We start from the raw sequence: 26,812 nt of genomic DNA on the forward strand, positions 1-26,812 counted from the left end.
TGGAATTTTGTATTAAAAGATTGAAATTATGTGGACTCTCCTCTGCAGAAAGGAACTGCATTGATAAAAGTTTATGAGATAATAGGAAATATGAGGTAAATCAGTGTGGTTTCTTTACTTCCTTCTAATGTGAGGGACAGGAAAAGAATGTGGTAAAAATAAAGAGTGTTCAAACAAATAAAAGGAAATACTTAAAATCTAAAGCATAATGAATCTGCGGAACAAGAAGGCAGCAGATATCATGGGCACTTTGAAGTTAGCTGTTTTGTCTTTGATTTCAGTCGGAGATTTCACCCCAAGAGGGTGCAGCAGCTCCTGCTCCAGAATGAAAGTCAAACAATGCAGTTCACAGACAGAGTGATGCTCCTGCCATGGGATAGTTACCATAAAATGGAGTAAGTTGCTGATGTCTGGAGTTAGTGTCTATTGGCAGTGGGTAAAGGAAAGAGAGGAGCCACTGGATTTAATACTTATGGCAATTCTTCTCTCTTGCATGGCTAAAATCAGGATGTGTCTGGAACCATAGCAGATACAGGAGTCGATCCCTCTTTTCTCCAAATTGTTTTCCATATACACAGGTTTGGATTCTAGAGGACAAATATGCAGACTATTCAGTACCAAATATTTTGCCTGTTGCTAATGGTGATAACCTTTTCCAAAAAGGAACATATAAATTTAAACAGGACACTAGTACTGGGCAAAGCAGATCTAAGTAATGATGGAACAGCCTCAGTCCTGATCTCCACCCAACTGCAAATACTGCTTGTGTTAACATGAAAGAAAGCCAATAGTTTGGAGTGTTCAAGTTTTGTCCTGTCTTTACATTATTCAGCAAACTGATCAATGACTTTTGCCTTAAACACAGTCACAGTTTGCACATTTGCCATATTCCAGACTACAGTTATGTTGCACAGGACAATCCATCCCCCCATTGCTGCTAAGGCAGGCTGGAGTAGTCATCTCTGTCTTGGGTTTCATGACGTTCACACTGCCCTTCCATCCATGAGAACACAGCAACAAGGCATGCTGAGTCACTCTGAAAGCCCAGCTAATCCGGTATCCTTCTCCAGAAATAACTGATGGCAATTGTTTCAAAGGGATTAACTTGTTAAAAAAAAAAAAAAAAAAAAAAAGATAGAGTTTGCTTTCAGGAAGAGTTCCTGAGTACCTTGTTGGTAGAGTGGACTGGCACTCGGAGGTTTTTGTATACTATTCCAAAATTCTTGGACATATCATGTTATGATACGACAGTCTTGTTTTACCAGAAGTTACAGCCCCATCATAGATAAGTATTGCATTGTGTCAAATTAGGTGAATCTCTTTCTAATTCCTTTTGTTACTTGGTACCTAACTTTTGCCAGGCGGCACAAAGATTTTTTTTTTTTTTTTTTCTTGTACACATGAAATGAATCCTGTGTAGTAGAACTGTAATTTATCCATTTCTGGCTCCCATTAAGCTTTTGATTTCAAGAGTATCCACAGGCAATGAGTTTCATGTGTTACATATAAATGTACTTCCTTGTAATTGTTTTAAATTTGTTGCCTCTAAGATTTGTTCAGTTCTTGTACTAGGAAAAATATTCTGATCTTCACATCTCCATGGAATCCTTTTCTCATTGATCTTTGTACTGATGTCATATTCTATCTTCTACAGACTTTTATCTTTTTTACTTCTGCCCCTCCTTCCAGCTTCACGCTGCTTACATAAGGTTGGAACTCCTCCTTTTGCTTCAGATCCTTTTTGAAAAAATTCACTTCCTTTTGTGAACTTTATTACCTGACTATTTCATGATGGTATCCTCCAGCTCTGCAACCTCCTAGACTGTTTTCATGTGAATTGCTTTCCTGTGAATTAATAAAAGTTCCTAGACCTTGTCTTGCCAGAAACATTTGTGTTTCATGACTTGCACTCCCACTCTGTGATTACGAACCTTTCTTGTTGCAGTGCCCCAGAGATGAGCAGTAAAATACTGCTTACATAGTTCCATGCAAGAGGGTCTAACACTAAGTGTACACCCATAAAAAGTATTTTTACCTCATCTTGGGAGCATACCCTGGAACTCCATGAAGAATATGTTACTTTATGCATACAATGCTTTGTTTACAGAAAAAGTAGCCCATGTGATTTACGTAAGTGATTGTGCTGAGAGTGTGTGATTGAAAAAGTGCAGCACTGTGAGTGTAGAGGGTGTTGGCTGTAGCCATGCTGGGGTGCATGAGGCAAGGCAAGACTGGTACCCTTTCAACTAAGTGCTGTGGGCTGTATTGTTATTTTAATATTTTTATGGTGTGTATATAGACTACGTGTATGACATTATGTTGGCCTTCGAGAAACACTAAATATTTATGTCAGCTATGAAGTTGCTAAATATCTGGTACTGAAGGAAAGGCCCATTTTTTTTTAAAACCACTGACTAATGCACAGTTTATAACTTAATGCAGCACCAGAGTAGTAAAAGCATTATGTGAGCTCTCCTGTATGGTGTCAGTCAAATTTAAACAAATATTTTCAAAAGTTATGACTTTACCTCTTCTTTCCACATTTCCAGTCACATAATGCTCCTTTTTCATCTGACTCAGTATTCCCTCTAATTTATAGTTCCCTAAACTGTAGGCAGACATAAAGGGCCCTTTAGGTTGAATGAAAGGAGAATTATCAATAGCAAAAACTATGATTTATAAGGGAAAAAAACATAAAGGGCAAAAGAAAACTGAATTTATTCTACCTGCAAAAAGGATATGAAAATTTTGTCTATATTTTTCATGAGTTCAGTTAAAAGGTGTATTTAGACCTGCCTTTTTTTTAACCTTTTATTGTGAATCCATGTTGGATTCTGTCATATTTGTTGCTACTACCTTCTTTACTCCTTAAACAGCTAGATGTGAATGGATGGAAGTACTGAAAAGGTGAATGTACTCAGTCCACCTGAGAAACAGTGGCAGAATTTGCTCTGTATTTCACACTCTGGTCTGGGCATTACTTGCTACAGCAGTCTGATCTCAGGCTCAACAGAGTCAGGGGCTTGTTATACTTTAGCATTTCACAGATAACCTGTGTGGTCCTGTCTGAGTTGCTGGGTTTGTTGGTTTGGGTTGAGTTGTTTGTGGGATTTTTTTTGAAGGGGAGAAGGTATTGCTGAGTGTTTTAGGGTGTTGTTATGGTTTAGTTTGGGCTTTTTCGTTTGTTTCTTTGTTTTTCTCAGGTAGCGTTGTCAGGGATTGGTGATGAATTAAGCAACCTCTTCTCTTGGATATCTGTGTCTGAATAAAATGACTTCACCACATTTGTACCGCTGTCATTTCAGGCACAAGGTTTAAGCAGTAGCTATTTCTTAGTATTTGTCATTCCTGGAGCTTGGCAGAGGCAAAGCTACTTAACACAGGCTGCTTCTTAAGGCTGCGTTAGAAAAGTCTTGAGGGCTCTTCACGTTTCTGCTGCTGCACCTTATCTCTAAGGCTGTGACAATCAGAATGAAGCTGAGCAGACAGTTTTTGTTTGTGGTGTTGAAGATAACAGTATAAAATTCCGATGGCAGCTCTCTTGTTCTTTGGCAATACTGTAGCTTTTAACTCTGACTTTAGTGGCAGTGCACACCACACGTCACTCCACCAGCATTATTGTTGACAGAAAAATGAGGTTATTTTACAGGTTTCCCATGAGGGAAACAGTATGATCTGTCACATAAAAAGTCCCTGGTAAGGCACAAAACACAATGCTTCTGGCGCTTCATGAGATCTGATGATACCTTGGTCATAGGTGGGATAAATGGTGCTGGGGTCAGCTGTAGGATCCCAAACAGTCAGGATTTAGTGTCTGTGGGAGATTACTTCTCTTCCACATTTTGAAAGCAGCCTGCACTTCCAGAGCAGCATCTAATGTTAAGTAGTTTAGAGCTAGTGGCTGAGAGATCTCAGCTGAGGATTCCTGATCTTGGGTTTTGATTTTTCTGCAGAATCAGTTTTCAAGCCCAGAAGAAGTTGTTCTAATTAGCTAGTATAATTAACCTGTCGAACAGAAAATGTTAACCTGTAATTCCTGCACTGCTGAAAATAACTCCTACTCCAGCTAAAGCTTATCTCTTAAAATAAGCACCAAATCTGAATGTAAAGACATTATTACACTGATCTTGGAAACTTGCTATACACTCAGAGTGTTACACTGCTTAGTTACCATGTCTTTTAAACATCACTGTGTCCTCATTTGCCTTTCTCCCTGTGCTGGCCCAAAAGAGCTTGACTATTGCTTTTATGGCCCAGTAAAAGCCTATGATCCCTTCCCCTGCACTTTTTATGAATATCAGTAGGAGGACCATGGAGTGAGAGGGGTCATGGAAGAGCAGCTATAAACTGGATTGTGGAACAGACTTTCTGCCTCCAGACATGGGGCTGACTTGTGAATAGACTCTGGAAAGGCTCTCTGGATCCACACAGAAAGCTGGTGTGAAACAGTGTGCTGACACTCACACAATGCCATCTACTACACAGGCTTGGTGTGCTTGGCCACTGAATGACCCTGACCCCGCAGCAGAGATGTGCTCAGGGAAGTCAAATTTTCCAGTGTCCTTTTCTTATGTATGCTCATTTTTGATCCAGAGAATACCAAATAATGATTTCCACAAGAACAAATGCTATATCCTTTGTCTCAGTTTGGATTTCCCAAAAGAAGCAGCTCTTCTGGGATTTAACTCCCAAGTAATTGTCCAAAACTCTGTTCCAAGATGAAAATATGACCAGCAATATTACCCAGGATTTTCTTTTTCTGGTTCTTTCCTTTTTATTTCAACACCTTTTAAACTGATTATAAATTTTTGTCTTTTTATTCACTGACTGAATCTTTAAAGAGTCAACTCAAACATTTAGGAATACCCAGACATTTGGGAGTTGCGTAAGTTGAGGGGTTTTTTTTCTTATTTCTGGCTAAAAGAAAGGACCCTAGATGTATAAAATTGGTATCAGGAAAATGATAAGACTTTGACAATATCAGTTTAGGCTTTGTATTAATCTTGGGCAAAGAAGTAAACTACCCATAACTGAACCTTACCAACCACATCTAATGCACTATAAAGCAGTGAAAATCTGCCCCAGCTCATTTTTGACTGAACACTCTAATTGAGTCTGGAGATCTCCTTCCAGCTCTGATGGCAACTTGCTGGTTTGACCCAAGGTTTGCTTTCCCTCCCTCTGAATCCTTGTCCTCATCAAAGAAAGAGGTTTATGGCCTTGTGGTCACCTTCTTTCTTGGGTGTGTGGGGTGAGAATTTCTCTGATGAAAAGTACTGGAAGAAAATTAAATGTTTGTTGCTTGGTTTTTTTAATGGGACAATGGACAAAATAATTAACAACTGGTCTTAGAACACAACAAGAATTTGCTGGTGTCAAGTAATGCTATCCTACAGCAACCCATCTCCTCTTAAGCAGAATCTGTTGCGTACAAAGCTTACTCCATATGATGGGGCATGGAAGCTATCTGACAGGGTGCAGTATGTGCCACGCTGGAACACAGGGAGCAGAAATGGTGTAACAGCAGGAGGCAAATAAAGCAGCAGATCACATCCCCGGTGTTCTCTGACAGCAAGGAGCTGCAGAAGCGATGAGGAGCCTGTCAGGTCAGTCCTGCAGCACAAAGCGAGGCAATTTGACAGCCCCACAGCTTTATGTCATCCCTGGCACAGGCTGGTACAGCGGGGGAGCAGGGGAGTGTTTTGTCCCCACCTCCACGCTGGGAGCAATCCCCCTGCAGAGGAGCAGCAGGGGCTGCTCCAAAGCCCCTGCAGTGACTGTGTGTCCCAAGGCTCTGCTCAGCAGGAGCTGTGTGCCCAGCTCAGGGCACACCAGCTCCACCAAACCAGCCTGCCCTGGCAGTATGGAGAGCCCAGCATCAATATCCGTGTGCTACACCAGCCTGCACCTTTTTCTGTGGGCTCATCCTGTTTGAATCAGTTACTAATGAGGCACATGATAAAGGGCACTATTAAGTGAACACTGCATTAATAATGCTGGCAAGGTTTCAAGTCTACAGATGTTATTTATAATGCATGACTAAACAAATACGTATCCCCTTTGAGACTGAGACTCAGGAGCAATTTACTGATTTCCTGTATAGGCTAGTTCATACAGAGATTTGAGTAAATACCGCTTTTGAGTGTCTTGCTTGGATCTATGCTCTGGAACTGTAGTAGGCAATTCTATTAATGTTTAATTTTAAAATAGTTTGAATATGTGTTTTCAGATTATTAGATACTGCCCCTTTCTAGTTCTCATCGAGGAATACATTTTTTCTGTATTGCTTCTTTAAAGAAAAATAAAATATTCAAAGAATGTAGCCTTCAGCTACACAGCACGGTGGAAATGAGTAGAAAGGTTAGAGAAAATTCTGGGAAAAAAATGGGCTTAGCAAAAGCTAAAATAAATCTATTTAAACCCTATATCCTCTCCTTTCCATCGGTTTTTGAAATTAGTTAACCTTATTTATGAAATTTAGTTGAGATACTTTGTAGATTTAAAATGTTTCTAAGTAACAAATCATTTGATCTGTGATTTTGTTTCTTTTCTGCCTCTTATAATATTGCAGGTATCCAGAGGCCTTCAAAACTGAAGAAAGCTGTGAACTCACAAAAGTCTCTGGTCCACTCTGCAGGCTTTTATACACATCAAGAGAAAAAGGAGAAATATTTTACAGCAAACTAGAAGGGTCCTAAATTAAGGTACTTCCATGTAGAGCATCTCTGTTTAATTAATAATGCTGATCATTGAACAATAATAATTTGCTTCAAATTTCTCAGATAATTTAAAAACAAAGCAGTGATAACACTGTATAGACAGACAAAAACATAATTTGTGAAATACCTCTTATCTGCTTATTCTTCTCTTTCAAATTCTGAAATTAAAGCAGTTGAAAACAATACATACTGACATGTAATAAGAGCTGTCTGCATGATGCCCAAATAATTTGCTATAAAAATATCACTTACCATTGCCAAGTATCTTCTTATTTAAATCTGCTATTATCATTTCTTCTCGGATTTGAAATACGCAGGAGAGTCCATTCCCAGTGTGCTAAATACTTGAGAAAATAATAAATGCGGTGTAACTCCACAGTGTTTGGATGTTTGACTGTAATTCCTAAGCATTCAAAGTGACTACTCAATATAACAACTTTTCCTCTGCAGAAAATGCCTCGCTATTTGCCAGCAAATCTTTAGTGCTTTAGATTGGGTATTTCCAACTACCGCCCTACTTGCTAGGCAGATGTGTATAAAAGAGATGTTATTTCACTGAATCAACCACTGAGATCGTAACCCTTTTCCTGTACCACAAACAGAAATATAAAACCTCAGACTTTCCTTTTGGACTTTTACTGACTTGTGTCTGTTGTAAGAAAGCAAAACACAACTAGTCCAAGCACTAATATATGGAAAATGTGTTAAAACATTTTAGATCATCTCATTGCTTCTCATTCCTGCAATTCATTGGTTAACTGGCTCCTTCTGTGTTTATGTAGTTGCATGGTACAAATACAACACCTAAACTTCTCGCCCAAAGTTGAAATGATTCATTTATTACTTTTTACACCACCCCCAGGAAAAAAAAAAAAAGGAAGAAAGAAAACACACAGTGCTCATTTAACCCAAGTGAGTGAAAACGTCTTTCATAAGGTCTGTAAGGGCTTTAGGAGGTTTTCCTTTGGTGAATAAAGTCTGTGTAGTGGAGGGAAGAGCTTTGTCTGAGGATGGCAGAATTCAGGCTACAGCAAACAGATGAACTAGGATCCTTTTGCTGGGTGAAAATAAGGTAATAGTAAAGGAGGTGCAAGTGTAATTTATTCATATGAGATCAATTGAGATGGAGTCATTGTTCTGAGTGGAGGCAGGACGAGAGAGGAGGTATTTTTGTGAGGGTAGTGTCTTGCTCTCTGGAATTAGATCAACATTTATTTAGGTCCTTTTGTGAGGTGATTATCTATCTAGATAATACATAGGCTTTCCATCTTCTGGGTGCTTATAAATATTAGTTAACCACATTAATTATAACCACAGTGGGGAAAGCACGAGCAGAACAATAAATGAGGCCCACACTAAGAAGTGGAAAACAGGATTAAATGAAGACATTTCCTCTGCTTCTTTTTCTGTAGTGCAGGGCATGGGGCTGTGTGATAAGGCACCATTCCATAGGATGCACCACCCTGATCTCTGATACTGCCTGTGGGCCCAGTCACTGTTAGACAGAGGGGATTACAACGGGTAACCCTTGTTCTCCCAACAGCTCTGATGGGACAGTTCCTCTGCCTTCATTCATCCTCCTCTCCAGATGGACACTAGACTTAATCAGCTTCTAGCCCTAACAGCTTGTTTCAGGACCACAGCTGGAATCAGCATGTCTAGACTAGCAGTGATTTATTCTTGGCTCTCAGACCTATGTGCATGCTACTATTCCATATGCTTCCTGTTAGAGAGGTAATAATGCCATTTCACAGCACAACTTCAGTTTTTCTTTCTTCCTCCCCCTTTTATTGTAATTAGACATTATTTTGCTTATGTAGGAAAATGTCCTGCCCCTGCTCTGAAACAGATCAAACTTCCAGAAAAACAAAATGAAATTCACAAAGGAAACAGTTAAATTTTCTGACTGCCTTCACTGTCAGAGAAAATGCTCAACATATTTGTAAGTTATATAAAACTGCATAAGTTCATATTTTCCTCTCCTGATTTCACGGCCCAGAACAGCAAAAGGACCTTGTGACATCTCTAGGCTCTCAAGAGTTTAGTAATAAAAATAAAAATAATCCTCGGCAGAAAACAACACTCCACACCCTGCTACTGCTGAGCAAATGAGTTTCCCATTTTCCTCACTTATCCTCAGACTAAACAATGTTAAATTTACAATTCTGGCATCTATTTATAGCAGGCACTCTACCCTAAGAACCACAGAGGTGTATCATTGTCCTTAATCCCCAGGCCAGCTTTCAACCTGGCATGTCAAGCAATTAGGAGAGAAACCTCCTGCCTTAATTAATATCTAAGCAGTTTAAGCACTGAGGCACGATAAAGCCCCAAGGTGGGTGGTGTGTGGGGGGTGGAAGGGGGTGTTCATCTGCTGTAAATTAACCTCTGATGTTATTTTTCCATGTTTACTCTGAACAGTAATTGATAACGTTAACAGCATTGTGGGCTTCTGTCGGGGGCCTGCAAAGCCTGGGAAGAACCTGTAGGGACTGCAGGGCGGGGAATTCCTGGGGCTCCAACTGTGCTGATAATCCTGACAGCACACACTGAGGGAAGAAAGCTGGGAATGTGCCTGCAGGAGGGGAAAGTGGGCTAAAGAGCCACGTGGGGAGCAGGGAGGTAACTGGTGTGAGACTGTGGAAGCAGTAGAGGGTTCTTTGGGAATGTAAGTGCAGGGGTTGAGGAGAGGGAAGGGATTAAAGGAGGAAAGAATTCAGGTTGGGTGCTAGGCTGGATTGAGCAAGTGGGTAAAGGCTGAACACAAGGTGCTGGGTATAGGCATCAGCTGAGCCTAAGCTGGATAAGACCTAGCACTGGATTGGGCTCTGCAGACTGGGCTTGGGAGAGCAGGGAGGTTCTGTGAGGAACTGAGCCTTTCCATTTTTCTCTAGAGCAGCACAGAAATTACATTCAGGCCTCATGCTCAAAAGGAGATCATCCACAGTCTGATTGTCACTTGTCTCAGTAGACATGACAAAGGGACAGATACCCTCCTGCTAACCCTATCTGCAAACTCAACAGCTGAGGAACAGAGAAGCTGTTTAGAAAAAAAACCCTTAATCTGAAGGATGTCATCATTCTGATACCCTTTAAATATCTTTCACTTTGTTTATCAATGCCCCTAAATACCATTTAATTTCTTTTTCCCTGTGATTCCCATTTCTTTTCACATAAAGAAAGCAAAATACCCTGATCTTAAGATGAAGAATACTTTGTCGACATATTTGGTGGTATTGTTGTTCTTTCCAGTATTATTCTTCCATCCATCTTTAATATAGCCTGACATTTTGTTTGCTTTTTTTGACCACTACTGTGCCCTGAGTAGAAGTTTCCATTAAGCTGTCTGCAGTAACGCCTAGATCTTTTTCTTGAGTGATTTTGCAAACCATCAAGTGTATGTGAGTAGTTCAAATTGTTCTTTTTAGTACACATTACCTCACGCTTGCCTACACTAAATTTCAGCTGCCATCTTTTTCCGTCCCTTCTTTTAGGCTTTTGTTTTGTCTTGTTTGCTGTTGGGTTTTTTTTTAAGTCATGGCTTTTCTAAATAATCACATAGTTCCCAGTTATGCTGTCTCTGCTACTGTATGCTTGCTTTCCAGATGAGTAACAAAGAGATTAAATTAACCCCAGTTTTGGTGTAGGTCGTAGGATCTCCACTTTTTAATATCCTTCCCAGCTCAAAATAACCATTGACTTGTATCTTTTTATTCAGACTTCACAACTTTCTGAGTCATAATATATTTCTTAGTCCTCTGCTATTCTTTAGCCTTAGAAACTTGATGACATTTAAAATAAACACTAGATTATATTCCTGAAATTATACTTTTATCCATTGTTCTAATGTCTTTATTAAAGAATTTAACAACAATTGACTGTTAAAACTTACTCTACAGGGACAAGTTCAGCCAGAGTAGCTATAGGCAAAGCTAGAGTTTACCTAGAGGAGCAGAATGGCAGGACAGAGAGAATCAAAGTCTCCATTCAGCAGAAGAGTCTCTTTCAACCTCTCCAGAGCTGCGTGGAATAATCCTCTCACAGCTGAATTCAGAAAAGCAGCTCTCAGGTGCTCTTAGTCTAACTACAGAGCCCAAGCACGTTCTTCTGTGCAACAAATGTCACTTCTCCATCTTCCCCTCCCTGCTTCCTTGGCCCCAGTGGAACAGCTTGTGCTGCTCTCAAAGTGCTCAAGCAAAGAGAAATGAGAACAGGAGTGGGGTTTGAGGATGCAACTCTTTTCTCCAGCCAGGCCACCCACCCTCACTGAGATCTTGGATGCAGCCTTGAAAATGAGTGCATGTGCCAAAAAGGCATCAAGGAAGAACAGGATCCTTACTACTGAACAAAGCATTAAATGAGCACTCCATGTCCAATTCTGGCACCCGCTCACTTTAGCACAGCTGGTAACAAGGTGGGAAGAGTTCAGAAAACCACTATAAGAAGTCCAAGGAGTGTGTTTTGCAGTAAGAGACGAAATAATTTGTTTCATTTTCTTCCAGCAGATTGCTGCAATGTGATGTCTTTGCTGTCTGTGTACATACCGTCATGAGACAGAATTCAGAGCACTGGAATGTGAAGGCAGATGCATTTGAATCAGAAATGTGGTCACATAAAGTTCATCATGACGGTAATTAGAACTTCCTGGAATGTTTATTCTGCTCTATGCAATTTGCCACAGCAGGAATATACTGGTTTTGTCGAAGTGGCTGATCTCATCTCAGCATTTAGTACTCTCATGATCAATTTTGGGAGCTACGTTTCTGTTTAGCACTTTTTCCAAAAGCCTGCTTGGTCATTCATATTTTGCATTAATGTTCTGGACTGGAAGAATGCAATGTAGTAATTGGCAAGATCAGGTGAAAGGAATTCACCTCAATAATGGTTTGTTTTCACTACCTAAGTGAAGTTATTAATTGTAAGTTACTGTGTGTTGTCCTGATTGTACTCAACAAGCAAATGTTACGTAGCTTAATGAAATGTGAGACTCAAACCCAATACACTTTTTATTCCATAACCAGTGGCTTATCATGCTAGTATATTTTTTGCAGTAACAGGAACTGTATGAGACAAACTGGTTTTAACTGTGGCAAAGGTGAATTCTCTTTGATCTCTAAAATGCTCTTTCAAGGAAACTTTTTAACTTCAATGAGCAAGGGAGAAATGTATCAACACAAAGCTTTACAGACTTTTATTGAAGAATATAACTGTGGCTATATTTGTCTCCTAAATTGTAATGATCACTGTTTATTTCTGTGGGGAAAATAACCTAGGTTCACCTGCAGAAACTTAATATCATGTTGGATCCTCCCCAGGGAGAGGTAGTTCTGCAAGTTTAAATATATTTTGAAGGGCTTTAGTTTGTGTTCTTCTCTGTCTCTGTAAATTTGGTTTCATGGATGTATTTTCTGAACTCTTTAAGAACTCCTTTCGTTGCTTATCATTTCAGTTTCAACTTCATTGTCCCACCCTCAGGAAACTTACCGTAGCCAAGCATGCTGTTATGTTGAAGCACACAGAATTCCAGGTGACAAATACTCTCCTCATGACAGTTACACAGGAGGACTGTTCTCACTTAATCACACTGCTCATTGGCAAAAATTGCTGACCTACCCTGGCACAATAATAAGTTCTCTTTTGTAGAATACCTTCAAATATATTTGAAAAATTACTATTGTGCATTTATACCAATTCTGACATCTTTCTTTATAACAACAACCTGATATTACTGCTGAAAATATAAGATTGTTATAGGTTACATGGGCTGACCAAAAAACCTTCACCACTTTTTGGATTATATGTAATGCTTAACTTCTAAAACCAAACAGCAAATGGTTGTGTCATGTGTCAGGCCAAATGTGTGGTATAAATTGACTTTGCCTCAATTCTTTCCGTGATGAATGAACGTTCTGTTCTCAGAAATAATTGCTTGGATGAAAAGGTTGCACACATCAACCATAGAGTGCAAATGGTTACTCCCCAAATCCTTGTTAAGCTAATTTCATGGGAAGCAGGAATTTGTGTTGGTGTTTCTGAATGCTGTATGAAGCCCAGTGTTCAGAGGAAACCATTCAGTAGTCCCAAACCGTGGCACTGTTTAAAATCAGTTGGCACTTACCGACAAAATTCCGTAACCGCCCAGCATGGCACAATCAGCTGATTTATAGTTAGATATTAATTAGCAAAGGACAGATAAAAATGTTGAATTTCAAGTACTTCTGGAAGCACTGAAATTCTCAATAAGCAGTGGGAACAATAAGCTATGTTGTATCAAAGGTCATACATGTGATGCCATACAAAGGTCATGTAATTATTGAGATAGCTACGTGCACTCCTTTTAAACAAACTGTAATTTGTTTCTGAAAAAGGAATGTGGAGAAAGACATGAGAGCCAGGGAACTTGTGTCTGGATAAACTGATAACTTAATCAAAATTATTAATTTGATTCATTCAACCTGTGGAATTTGGTGCCATTTGAGAGCAAGCATATGCAGACGAATTTTATGGAAAACTTTGGAATGCCAACATATTTAAGAACAATGAAAATATTTGCTTTGTAATGTTTTTTCTGTTTTTCTCATTAGCACCTAATAAACATCCACAATCTACTTCTTACTACCTTTATGAAAGAGCTATGCCCAGTAGGGATAGTGATGCACAGACACAGTGAATGAGGGGAGAGGGCACATGGTACACGCATGAGGGAGTGCAGAGCAGAATACAATTCCCTGTGTTAGACAGGGAAATGGAAACAGGTTTGTCTTCCTTTGAAACAGTGACCAGAGATACAAATCTCAAACAGAGGGGATTTTTGGCTTGCCTGGTCTGTTTTTTACCTCTACCATGATCACTGAGTTCCAGTGTTGCCATGAAAACAAAAGACAAAGTTTACTAATGCTCCTTACCTGAGCTACAGCAATTTACCACCTGTGTAAGAAATTAGCCCAGACCCCATCTTTGTAATTATGATCTATTAGACATTCTACTTCACAGTAGGGATGATTTAATTTGTACTGCTGTGCAGCTGTGGGTGGCTGCCTCGTCCCATGGTGCTTGTCTAGGTGATTACCATGGCTGACTGCTTTCTTCAAGGGCTTGCCAGGCCAGAGTTAACTGCCCTAAGTCTCTGAGATTTGCAGTTTCATACTCAGCCCTTCCCTTTTATCCTGATTGGCTTCCCCTCCCAAGACAACAAAGCAGGAGGCACTCTTTAGTTGCCTTTCAAGCTGCCTGTTCTGTCTAAGAGCTTGAATGCTGATGATCTCAACTCTGCCTGCTTGGGACTCCCGAAATGCATTCAGCTAATACCACAGCAACCTGCTTAAATTATTAATGCAAGTTAGTTTGATTCAAGAACAAAAAATGTTTTATTGGTCATAAATATTTCTTACAATAGGGTGACTTCTGGCAGAATTCCTGGTTAGATCCAAAGCTGGTGTTTCAATAAGAAAGCCTTAAAAGTAAAATTCAACTGCCATTTTGGCAGCGAATTCACAAAACACAGTAAAATAAATTAGGAATTTATCATAAAACTTACACCAACAAGGTTAAAAGTTGCTTTTGTTGTAATTATGAATTATTGACCACAAAGTTATCTAGGTCCTCCACTCACTATGCTCTGGAGAGAATTATCACCTTGACCGGCTTAGGAGCAGCTAAGAGCACAGCTCATAAGCTGGGCCATCTTTAAGCAAATTTCTAGTTTCTCTGTAAGACTTGTGACTAGAACCCGAGGTCAGCTGGATTTGAGGACGTGCAGAAAGCAGAAAGGGGAATGAAGACAGATAAGAAAAAGGGTGGATGGTGGAGCAGTCAGTATAGCTAGAGTGTTACTCTGGATCACCATGTGATGCTGTGGAGCCATTTATAACCAGACCTGAATAAGTCCCTGACCACTACAGATTACACTGAAAGAACTAATTACTTCAGGTAGTTTAAAAAGAAACCAGTTAATACTCTTACATGAGGAAAGATTGTTCTCCTGCATATGCTGAACTGGATGTGATTTGTGTGTCAGCATTAAAGTTCCCAGTGTGTGTATGTGTATATAGCAGCAATTCATTTATATTTCTCTGTATGTGTTTATTTTCATGACAGAGTTGAATTCTCTGGTTATTTTTGAGACTATAATACATCTTGGGTGTTCTGGCTATAATGATGCTGCCAAAATTGTCAGCAAAAAGACCGGAAAAGCTGATGAACCTTAAACTTTTCCCCAAACAACTGCTCAGTTGTTTCTTCAGGATGTAGAAGAAGCAGAAAGCCCAAGGAAGAAGAGTGGTAGGAAACCAGGGAGGAAGGACAGAAAATTCTGTCTGACATGGATTTCTAAAAACTCTGTGTTTGATCTTTTAGTGACCCTAAAACAATAATCCACAGTAATCAGCATTTTAGGAGTTTTAAGATGTTTGAATATAAAGCAAAGGTAGTTCAAACTTCAGTGCTTCGTTTATTCACTAGTTTCTTGCTTTCATTTTGCTTAGGGATTTAATATCTTTATAAATCGTACAGGTAATGTTTTCAGAAACATCTAAATATGATTTTTGAAAATTATCTCTTAGACTAAGATCTCCAAAGGTATGTACAACATCATTCCTGACAGTATTAACATGAACAAACTGAAGCAGCAGATCTTCAGTTTCTCAGGACTGGTGTCTCTTTTGCGAATGGGACTTGTGCTAAGGGTTGGTTAGGTATTTTTGACTAGTATGCCATGTAATTAAAAAACTAAATATATGTATAAAAATAAATACTACCATGGATAATTCTTACTCCCCTCTGTGGGTTTGTCAGACCCACAAGGACAGCACTGTGGTTTGTGGGATCTTCTCCTAGCAACTCCTATTAACGTCAGAATTACTTGGCCAGCTGAATCTTCATACCCCACACTAAGAGTTTACTGTTTGGCATTGCTTTATGTGTAGATTTCATATGCCCATATCTCTGGCTATTTGCACCAGGTTTACTTCAGTTTTTTGTCATCTTACAAACACTTTTAATAACAGCTTTATGCTATTACTTACTGAGCTTTTCTGCTGTAGTTCTACGTGCTCGGAAAAAAACAATGATGATGAAGATATGGTCCCTGCCCCAAGGAGGTTATAATTAAAACAAGACCAGCATTATAGAAACATATATTCTAGCTGCCCTCTAACTGGATGGTCTGTTTAGTTTTGTTTTGACGTATTGTATGAAGCAGCATTTAACAGATGTTGGGAAATGAGCTCTCTGAGCTTCTCATATAAACTTAGAGATTCATGTGTATGAATTAATTTCACCACTGAATTTGGGTATTAATGTCATCAGACATTTTTACATGTTTGTGCCTATTGTGCTGTACTTTGAATCCTCCTTGCCAGAACACGTAGAAACTTCTCCAGAGAAAGTGCCTCTGTGGTAATAATACTTTCTAGCACCATACTGACGATTCTCTTCTGTTGAGTGAAAGATGCTGCCTTGTACAAGCCCAGCAGTGGGAAAAATAAAAGGAAGAAAAGTGTCAATTGTTTCACTACATACACTCTACACACAGTGTCAACCAAAAAAACCCCCAAAAATCCCAAAGTGGAGGGCTCTCCCTATGTCTTTATGCCAAGTCGTCCCTCTTAATGCTTATTTATCATGCAAATCCTGTAGGTGATACCCTTATGGCTGCTGAAACAGCACACATCCAGCAAGGTGACAGATTTTCCCACTTCTCCTCTTTGCCAGGAGACTCAAGTGTGGAGGATTAGATTCCCTTTTACAGCTTCCAGGGCAAAGGCAAACCAGCATGAAGGGGGGAGCTGACAAAGCAAGGCTCGCCCCTCTGTGTGGGCAAGGAAATAAGGCAGGTCAGGCAGAGAATGGAGGCAAGACCCGGGACAAAGCCTAAAACAGAACAGAATTAGAAGGGAAGTGTAGCTGATAAAATGACACAGAGATTTCATAATTTCCACTTGTATTTAATGTATTTTGCATTTCACATCTGTATTCTTTTTATTTTGTGGCCTCCTTAGTTTAATTTTCATACATTGAAGTCTTAAGTGTTTCTAAAACAACAGCTATGGTTTTAAAAGATCATTTCACACCCACCCCACTCAAATTACAACAGATGTGCAATATTAATTTAGGATGATTTGGCACAGATGTTATCAAAATCATCCTCTTACCTGCCAACTCCACCAAATTTTCCAGTGCTTGGATATTTTCTTCCACTGATGTGTGGAATTTTATTGTAATGTTCTCTGTGCCATTTTCCCTCAGATGTTTTATCCAGTTACTAATCCTGCATATGGCTTCTTCCTCTATCAGCTATCTGAGCTAAAAGAATACTTCATGACAATCACTGAGAGAAAAGCAGCCTCTGAAGATACTGATGTGATTAGGTGTGAGCCCAAGAACTTGTGCTGAGTGCTAGAAGAGCACTTTATAACCACAGTAAATCAGTAAGTTTGGGCTAGACAACATGGCAGAGAAGTGATGTGATGTGAAATATAAGTTGGGGAAGAATGCAAAAGAGAGGGAATTGAAAAGGCATATTTGAAACTGGATTTTCATTTTCCAGTGTTACCAAAGTGTGAGTTAACCAGTCACCTTTTCTTTGCTGACTCTGAATTTTCTCCCTTACTTCAATATTGTGCTGCTAACACACAACTGCAGAGAAAAACGTGCAGATATGAGCACTCTCTGTGCCTCAGGCCTGTGAAAAGCCATTGTAACACAGCACTAAATTTGAACTAATGCACCCCGTCCCTCAGCAAGGGCTAATAGCTCAGGATTGGCTTCATGCTAACAGCTTTTGAACTGTCTGGAATGGAGGCAAAGCCAGTTTTATCTTCCCACAATGTACTTTGTGGAGCTATCCATATTGGGTCTAATTTGGAAGAAGCATTGAAAGCTTTCTTAATATGACTGTGCCATACACCAACAAAAAGCAAAGTGCATTGCAAAGGAGGGAAGCATCACTGCCCATATTTCATGATATGCAGTATTAGGACAAGAAAAAGCAACCCAGTGGTCAGGTCTGGAGTATGGTTCAGGTCTCCATTGCCTTATCCATGAGAAATATTGTGATTCTAACTGGAAATTGCAGGGTTGTTCATGTTCTCCACTAATATTCAATCCTCTAATTCTTTATATTAAATCCTGTGTTTATCAACAAATGGATAAGTTACAAACCCTACACTGAGCTCTACACAGCCTGATTTTTTCCTAGTTTAATACCAACAGAATCAAAGCAGAATTATGTCAATCTGTCGTGAAAATGTACATAATTTTTATTTCTGTAAATTGGAGTAAGCAACAACAGTGCCCCTATAAAAATATGCATTGGTCAGCACACATCAAGTTTCATATCTTTACATAGAAAGTGAAGGAAAAGCTCCCAGTTTCCTCTAAGTATGCTTTGGTTACAAATTACTTAATGTTCCAATTAATTGAAAGAAGTTGATTGTACCCAATTCACAATGTCCTACGTTGCTCTGTCTACCTTTGTGCTTAACTTTATTTTCCAAAAAAACCCATGATTTAACATTAATGACATACTGTAGCCCAGAATTCAAGTCTGTTTTCACTTGTTTTCCTTCTGTGGCATTGTATTAGGGACTCACTTGGATTTACACGTTTCAGGTTGCTTCACAGATGGAGCAATAATTCTGCTGTTTAGAAAGATGTGCCGCCATCGGGTGGCCGATATTAAGAAGTGCAAAAAAGCAAAACGGCTTTTAAAAGAAAAATTGGGAAACAGGTAAGTATCTGTATTTGTTATCGTGAATTAGATGAATTATAAATATCTATTATATATGCACAAATCTGTGGGGGTAACAGTGCGAATGGAATCAGGAATATTGATTCAATCCTGTTTATTTTCAGCTCAAGAAGTCCTTTCCAACAAGCACAAAGTGATGAAAACACACAAGTCTCCAAGGCACTTTTAATCAGCCCCCAATTCCAGCATTACCTGCTTGTGTACTCATTTCTGTATCTGTTTATCTCTTTGTTTTTCCTCTAAATCTTTACAAAACTTGTTTTTGTACAGCCTGCATTGCTTTCCTTCCACAAAAATGCACACACAAACACTCCTACCCAAAACATCAGCCAGCCCAGGCACTCTGCCCACACAGCTCTCACTCCTGCATGAGTTCACACGAAGCTTTGTTTCAGAAATGGTTTTGGTTTAAAGCCTCTTCTTGTTTCCTACATTTGACCCAGAGGAAAGAGACTTAGAGTCGAAATAGCTGCATCTAACACCAGCAGAAGTCCACAATGGCCAAGTTAGAAACACTGCAGTGCATTCATGCAGTTTAAGTTTCACTAATTTAATATCTACAAAATATAAGTAGATTCATGTCAATCCATTGTGAAAATGTGCAAATTTTAACCTCTGAATGTTGAAGTATTAACAGACCCTCTACAAACACATCACACATCATGTTACAAATCCTTACACAGAAAATGAAAGGAAAAGCAAAAGAAAAGGTTCCTAAAGATCATTTCCTGTATAACAGCCCATCTATAATAGATCATTTCCTGTATAACAGCCCATCTATAACAGATCTGTAAATCTTTGCACACAAGGAGTGTGATTCAAAAGCTGTCCTCTGCAGTGCACGCCCTCAAAGCAAACCTGCATGTCACAGCACCATGAGCTGTCTGCTGCTCTGAGATCCTGTATGCCAAGTGCCAGTTAGCTGATGCTGCAGTCTGCTGATTTAACTTATATTGAATAAAGGCAAGAACTTTGTAAGCCTTGCCTGTGGGCTTCAAACAGACTATTTGGGAATAGAGCTTAAAGATCCCTTCTTTTGTGAAAGTTTAGCGGGTTTGTTTTGGGAAAACTTAGAAAGTTTTAATTGACTTTATTATAATCATTGAAGATCTTTGGAATCTTTTATGAATGGAGATCTATGTAGTATTTTACTTGGGTATTCACTTCCTTTGTGCAGAAAGAGCCTGTTCTTGTGGTACAGTAAGAGATGAAATAAATATACATTTAACTCAATGGATATAATGGAATGTCATACATTAAAAGATTCTCTGTGATGCTTTTTCAGCTTCCATATAAAGAAAGGTAAATCTATGAAGTAATGATATCTGTTTTCCAAGTCTTTGCATTTTATGCTTGGTTTTGTTTTTTAAGAATATGTGAGTTTTGGCTGAAATTTTTACCCTTCAAAGGCCTTTTTTTTGTTTAATTTCATGTGGATTTTCTGTTGTTTAATTAGGTAAGAACATAGACTCCAATCTTTTTCTTACTGGGATAAACTTACAGCATCTCATATTTATTTTCTGTTTGGCATTTACTGTCATGAAACTTGTGGGTGCCTAATTTTCTTTGACAATTTTACCTTACTCTCAAACTTGTTAGAAATGACCACGTATTGGAAAATGCTGTGGGTGAGAGGTAAATGGAACATGGTGATGCATGGAAAAGGCTGTTGTAAGTATCTAGTGTGCATCACTGTGCTCAAGTTCTTGGTTACTTGATATTTAAGTGTTTAGAATATGTGGACAAACATAAAAAGCTCAATTTATATCCATGAATTAGAAGACTATTTCAAGATAAAAAAATCTCATTTGTGATTTAATAATTGGCAATGTTGTGCTAGATGGAGGGTGGAATAAGCTCAACAACCAGCTTTCTTTCAGATGAACTTTAAATGTCAAAATATCCCATGATAAATTTGCATGTGCTTGGTTTTCAGTGTTTTGGAAACTGTCCACTGACCTTTTTAAAAATTGTGACACTGGTTTGCCTTTGGAAGAATTGGTTAAATATACTCCAAGAGCCAGCAATTCAATGAAAATCTATATGCAATTATTGCTAATGGCAGACTTTCAATTCCATTTTTAAAACAAACATCACTCAAACTAAAATCTAAACAGAAAGAAACAAGAATCAGAGTCTCATCAACCTCTACTGGCTGTAGTCTTGTGCTTTTATATTCTCTGTCTTTTCATGAAACTCATTCATTCTTGTACCCTTCTGGGAGAGCTTCGGGTCTCTCAAGCATTATACCATCTTCAGGACCAGGATTTCCTGTAACTATCTCCCAGTGGTTCTGATCTTCTTCAACTTTGTGGGAGTCCAGATAATTGTGACAAATTACTTCAAATTCTCTTCCAAAATAAGACCTGCAAAGTCAAAAGAGAGGGGATAGGCAGGGAGAATTAATACATATACAAATTCAGCAAATCTTCATTACTTGTGAATTGTTCAAGATTTTCTCATTTTTCTCTTGGCTTGCTCAGAATCATCACCCTGCACTTTCAAATAACAGATCCTTACAAGAAACACAATAACCCACTTTGTTTCCTATGAATAATTTAGGAACTTGAAATCCAAGGCAAATGCCACCTTTCTCACCTCAGAGCTAAAAGGAGCCCCAGCAGAATAAGGCCCTGATACACCAACTCAATATGTACAAGCTGGTTAAGCCCTCATCCCCACTTCTCTCTGACTGAGGAAGACTCTGGCTACTCAACTTTTTTAGCCTCAAACTTTCAGACCTTGCATCCTCAAAAATCTTATACAAATCTGCAGTCTTGCTAAGAAGTTAATGGGAAACATTGGTATACTCTTAGCAGTGTTTAATCAATATTAATTTAACGCATGTGTATTAACTGGAATTGTTGGATTAACTTCAATTTGTAGAGACATTGATTCAGATGGACATAAGCATACAGAGCTTTAAGCAGTGTGATTTTATTCAGTTCCCTTGTTCCTTACACTTCTTAGTATATCTTTTTTTTCCTTCAAAAGTAACCCAAACAACTGACATTGCCCAAGATACTCAAAGGGACAACCACCAAGAAACTAGAGAAAACTAAAAGCATGATATGATAATGGAAAATGAAACAAAAAAAAAAAATCCAAACAACTAAGACTGAGCCAACTGTCTGCAGCAACACAGTGGCCAAAATGTAAAATAAGGGAAAGGAGAATGGCATTCTGCATTCCTCTCCATTTCCTCAGTGTGTTCCTAAAGCACCTCTATTGCTCCTTAGAGTAATTCTTGATGTTGGCACATCACTGTGCACACACTGTGCCAGCTGTAAGTTATCCTTACCACACACAGAAGGTCCTTGGAATGGCTAGGTTGCGATTGGTATAGCAATGAGTAATAATAATTTTAGTTTCTGTCTGGAAAAAAAAGAACAAGGGAAGACACTTGACAAACGTTTTTAAACAAATATTGTGAGTAAAGACCGTCTTTAACAATTAGATAATTTTGACTTTGTTGATTAGTGAGCTGATTCATGTAAATGAGTCCCAGTTCAAGGCTGTAGGGGAACAGTTGTATTTGTGATACTCTGCTGTACACCAGCACTTCAGGAAGTCTAGCAATTATCTGGTACAGGAAAATACTGTATTTGCAAAAGGTTAAAAACATTTGGAAAATCATCCACTTATTGAGATGCCTTGAGAATTTTATTAGACGTTTAATCTACAGGAGCTGTTATTTAATCACATCTCAAAACATTGGAAATGGAATCTAGTGTCTCAAAAGGCCTGAAAAACAGGTAAGTACTGCACCCTCACATGATAAAATGTGAACCTTTTAAAATTTCTGATGAGAAAAACTGAACAAGTCAACCTCAAAATGAACACCAGAAACAAATATTTGTATAAGCAGATTCCCTAATTAAAGAGATTGTTCCTTCCCTCTCCCCCTTCCTAAACGTCAAGGTCAGAACTGGCGTAAAGGAAATATGTGAATAAAATGGATAACATTTTTTTTTCTCAGTAATCCACCTGTTTCAATTAAATTTTCATAACGTTTCCTACAGTTTTATTTTCTTACAGGAACTGGACATCCCTCATATTCAAGACGCAGCTGTGGATCCAAGGCCTTAACTTGCCAGAAAGTCAAATAGGAAAGCTCAGCTGTCAAAAAGACTTTCTGAAGGCGAGATTTTTTAGCAAATTCTCGAAATGTTTTGTGGTCACTTGCCAGATAGAACTGTAAATAAAAATATATATTAATGATGGTGTTAATGTCAAAGAAACAAGATACATAATTTTAAAACATATTTTTGAAGAAAAATCTTTTCTCTTGGCTTCTGACAGATCAGTCTTCCCAGCTAAAATTATGCAAGCAAAACCCATAGGATAGATTCTATGCTGTTGATAAACTCATTAAGTAGTAATTCTATATGCAGATTAGTGAATACTAACTTAAAATTGAATTTACACTCCAAACATTTTTTATCTCACCAGAGTGACTGTTGAGAAGGAAAAATTTTTCAAAGTTGTGGTGATTTATTTTGCATGTATACATACAGGTAATACTTTATTTGCTTTTAATTTGCAGAGGGAAAGAATGTTACCATTTAATAGAAATCTGCTCCCTTGGAATGATAGAATAGTGCCTGACTTTGTATTCCTGCTATAGATCATCTTCATAAGAAAGGAAATCTTCTCATCTTGGAGTTTCAGAACATTCTGAATATTCAGAATATTCTGAGTTGGAAGGACCCACAAGGATCATCAAGTCCAACTCTTAAGTGAGTTGTTCAAAGTGAAAAAACCTAAAATCTCCTTGATGAATTCTTTAATGATTCACAGTCTAACCGTGATTTCTTTTTCTTTCCTTTTTTAGATCTCCTTTATTCAGTTGTTCTGGCTAACAGCCCCCTTGGTCTGCACACCTGATCACAGGCAAGTAGCATAAACTTTCTAATTAGGTATTACTTGTCTTGATCTATGCATGATTCTGAGCCTGTTGTGTGAAGTTAAGATGTTGAACCACTGTACAGCTTTATCTATCTATACTTAGATAAGGATTCAATGCACGTTATCAGTATATGCTACCACTGCCATTTGCAATTTTATTGCCTTACCATTTTGTCAGAAACCCCTCCTTTTGTCCCAATAAGGAAGTTTTGCCCGTATCTAAGTGGTTCACCCACTGCACTTCCATCAACACTGTTAAAATAGTAAAAAGGAAAAAAGATACATTCAAATAATCAGTTTTACTATTATTTAGGGGTTTTTGTCTGTTTTGGTCTACAGTTAGATGTTGCTTTGCGAACAATATTTTGTATTGTTTACTTTCTAAAATAGGTTAAATATCTTAACCTAAGGCAGAGGCTTTGACTATTGAGCAGGACTCTGTACTTCTCTTTCTTGTCCAACAAAGAGCAGCAATTAAATATATATTTGAGAAAGAGAATATGCTGGGTTTTTAGGACAACAGAACCACGTCCACTTCATGGAAAGCAAAAGCAATGACACATATTTCTGCTTGCAGGAGAGTGAATATTAATAGTAGTGGTATTTGGACATGTTTTGTCTGCAACTGGAATATGAGCATAATAAAAACAGCTGCAGAATTTACCAAATGATACAGTGAACTTAATTCTGTTATCACACCTAAGCTGATTTAGAGGTCCTTGGAATTAATCAGAGTATTATGCAGCACAGAATCAAGCATAATGCATGACTGAATACTCCTTCTTAAATAAATTAAATTTACTCAAATTCCTTTGTATATTAGCAAACGTCGCTGCCTATTTCCCAAAACAAGGTAGCTAAAGCTAAAATAATAGCTGAAAACAAGTCAGAATAAAGTACCAGACCTTACAATACAGAAAGCATTTCGACCCATAGGGTCCACGCTCTTGACTGCACTAAGTCCACGTGAGATCTGCAGGGGTTCATCCGAGTACAGGGATACTTCTTCCATGTCAACAGCCAGAGTCACATCACCAGAGATTTCGGGCTCCCTCTCCTTCGAGGATTTGTTGTCTGGGTTCATAAGCAACACAGTGTCTCCAAAGTGAACAAATCCATCAGAAGATACTGACAGCTCTACCTAAATTAAAATTTACACAGTATTTTACAGCATTATCTGAACCTCATATCAGAAGTATTTTAGCACATAAATTCCGTAGCATTCTTAGCGCACGCAGAACAATAATAAGAGCTATGCCATTCCATGGGGGGTCTTGGGGGGATGAACACAACCCTCTTTAAAAATTACCTTCTTGAAAACACTCTCTTGAAGTCTGGCCAATCTCTGTCCTAAAAGTTGTCCTTGTTCTCTCTTACGGATAAAATCCCTCAGGCGCTCCTGTTGGCAAAGGAGAGAGGAGCAGACGTGTTAGCCGGCACCCAAAATCTCGCGTCTGAAGTGGATTTAGAGACCAGGGGAGCAGGCGGGCGAGGCCTGGGGTGGCGGTACCTCCTCCGCCAGTTCCTCCTCCAGCCAGTTCCCCACGCGGACCCCGAGCCTGTAGGACGCCATGGCCGGGCCGGGACGCGTCCCGCGTCGCCATGGCGACCGCGCTGCGCCGCGATTGGCCAGCCGGGGCGGAGGGGCGGGGCCGCGGTTGGCCAGCCCGGGGAGGGCGGGGCTGCGATTGGCCAGCCCAGGGCGGGATGGGCTGCGATTGGCCAGCCCGGGGCGGGCTGGGCTGCGATTGGCCAGCCCGGGGAGGGCGGGGCAGGGGGCGGGGCCTGAGCGGCGCCGAGGGCGAGGGGCCGTGAGGGGCCGGGAATCATGAAGTGCCTGAGGGGGAGAAGGTGTTTCACATCATCCCGTCTCACTGTGAATCGAACACTGTCAGGTCCGCGCTAAACCGTGTCCCCCAAGTGCCACATCTGCACATCTTTTACATGCCTCCGGGGTGGTGACTCCGCCACTGGGCTGGGCAGCTTGTTCCAGTGCTTGACAACCCTTTTCGATGTATCGGTTTCCAGTCTGAACTTCACCAGAGCAACCTGGGGCTGTTTCCTCTTGTTGCACCACTTAACATTTCGGTCTCTTCTCCCCGGTAGTAAGAACAGCTCGGCTCAGTCGAGTGCCCCTCCTCGGGCTCTTGCCTTTTACAGTCCATATTAGACAAAGAGGTGCATCAGCTTAACGCCGCGAAGGAGTTCACTCCGTTATCACTGCGCTGTTGGTGAATACTGTGAATCATAGAGTAGCTTGCATGGAAAGGGACCCTCAGAATCATCTCGTTTCAGCCCTCCCCTGCTGTTGACAGGGACACCTTCACCTGACCAGGTTTCTCAAAGCCCCGTCCAACCTGGCCTTGAACCCTTCCAGGGATGGGGCAGCCACAGCTTCTCTGAGCAACCTGTGCCAGTGTTTTACCACGCTCACTGTAAAAAACTTCTTTGTTATGCTTAGTGCGAGCGAATGCATCAGGTGAATGTTTTGGCTGTAAATGTTTTGGTTTGTTATTATCTTTGTTTGGAATCTACATGGCAAGTTAAGCTAAGTGACTATGCCGTGTGTTTGTTCACTTTCCAGATAGGCTAAGCCAATGATCTTCAGAGATGGTGTAGATCCTTGCACAACACATTTAATCCCTTTACAACTGTCACAGTTTTCTTGTAAGCTTGCTATTCTATGGTTTCAATGCTGGACAACTTAAAAAGATTAAAAGACAACGGGTTTTTTGCATGGACAGCGGGGCTACATGTTATCATCAGGCAATTTTGACAGCAATTCACATGAATCTTGGCTCTTTTCTGTTTGTTTTTTAACCCAAAAGTTATTACTCAAAAAGTTACTTAAGCACATCCCGAACCTTTTAAGGGCCCGATGCTATCCATTTTTGTTCAAATAGCACCACTCAGTGTTCAGTTCTGGTAAGTCACACTTGCCTGCGCCCAGCTCTGTTGGCAGCAATGCTGAAACTGTTTAATTAAAATAAGGAAGAAACTCTGTTCATCTTAGCTGAATGCCAAAAGCCAAACACCTTTTTCTTGTTTCAGAATTAAGCCACTTAAATCAATATTCAGTAACATATCATTGTTATAAAACCATCTATCATACTTAGCCGTGTCGTTAAGAGCCCATGCACTGTCTTGCTGTGCATGTAGCTGATATACAGAATTCACAGCAAGCTTCCACATTTTTGTAGCTTTATGCACTGTCTGTACTTGGTTACATATGCATTCTGATGCAGAGAGAAGTATTTGTACTAAAATACAGTTGTGTACAGAAATATCTCCAAGCATCTCTTAGCAGGACTATCCTTGTCACCTGGAAGGATTTAATTTCTCATTACATAGCATTTCCTGAAAACAAACAAGAAGAGCTCCCTATAAACATGTTTGAAAATTGAACATCTTCCCTGCAGGAAAGGTTACAGGCCTA

General features: G+C 39.5%; 2 protein-coding genes across 9 annotated transcripts in view; both read right to left on the reverse strand.

Annotated features, from left to right (window-relative positions):
* The window catches only part of IL16 (interleukin 16), a 38,187-nt gene extending 30,995 nt beyond the window's left edge, over nt 1-7,192 (reverse strand). For 4 of the 6 annotated variants that reach the window (XM_032122541.1, XM_032122542.1, XM_032122539.1 and 1 more), the window contains exon 1: nt 6,972-7,192. The gene's annotated coding sequence lies outside the window, so the exon portion shown is untranslated. The remainder of the gene's footprint in view (nt 1-6,971) is intronic. The other 2 variants (XM_032122540.1, XM_032122538.1) reach the window with 1 other exon arrangement.
* Nucleotides 7,193-17,954: 10,762 nt separating this feature from the next.
* CFAP161 (cilia and flagella associated protein 161) lies at nt 17,955-24,990 on the reverse strand. Of its 3 annotated transcripts, XM_032123286.1 has the most exons (7): nt 24,887-24,990; nt 24,686-24,775; nt 24,282-24,517; nt 23,544-23,628; nt 22,505-22,663; nt 21,770-21,843; nt 17,955-20,834 (listed from the first exon to the last, which is right to left on the reverse strand). In XM_032123286.1, exons 1-7 carry the CDS (start codon nt 24,947-24,949, stop codon nt 20,666-20,668), a joined length of 876 nt encoding a protein of 291 aa, XP_031979177.1. In that variant the 5' UTR covers nt 24,950-24,990; the 3' UTR covers nt 17,955-20,665. The 3 variants fall into 3 exon arrangements, with proteins under 3 accessions (XP_031979177.1, XP_031979178.1, XP_031979179.1); XM_032123287.1 differs by lacking the exon at nt 22,505-22,663; XM_032123288.1 differs by lacking the exon at nt 21,770-21,843 and having other exon boundaries at nt 20,724-20,834.
* Between the last annotated feature and the right edge of the window lie 1,822 nt (nt 24,991-26,812).

This window comes from Corvus moneduloides, chromosome 13 (genome assembly GCF_009650955.1).
Source record: "Corvus moneduloides isolate bCorMon1 chromosome 13, bCorMon1.pri, whole genome shotgun sequence".
Taxonomy (NCBI): Eukaryota; Metazoa; Chordata; class Aves; order Passeriformes; family Corvidae; genus Corvus; species Corvus moneduloides.

Coding starts and splice junctions, on each gene's coding strand:
- CFAP161 (XM_032123286.1), bottom strand. CDS start 24,949: ATGGCGTCCTACAGGCTCGGGGTCCGCGTGGGGAACTGGCTGGAGGAG. Junction 24,518..24,685: donor AAGAGAGTGTTTTCAAGAAG/GTAATTTTTAAA, acceptor ATTTTAATTTAG/GTAGAGCTGTCAGTATCTTC. Junction 23,629..24,281: donor AATGCTTTCTGTATTGTAAG/GTCTGGTACTTT, acceptor CTATTTTAACAG/TGTTGATGGAAGTGCAGTGG.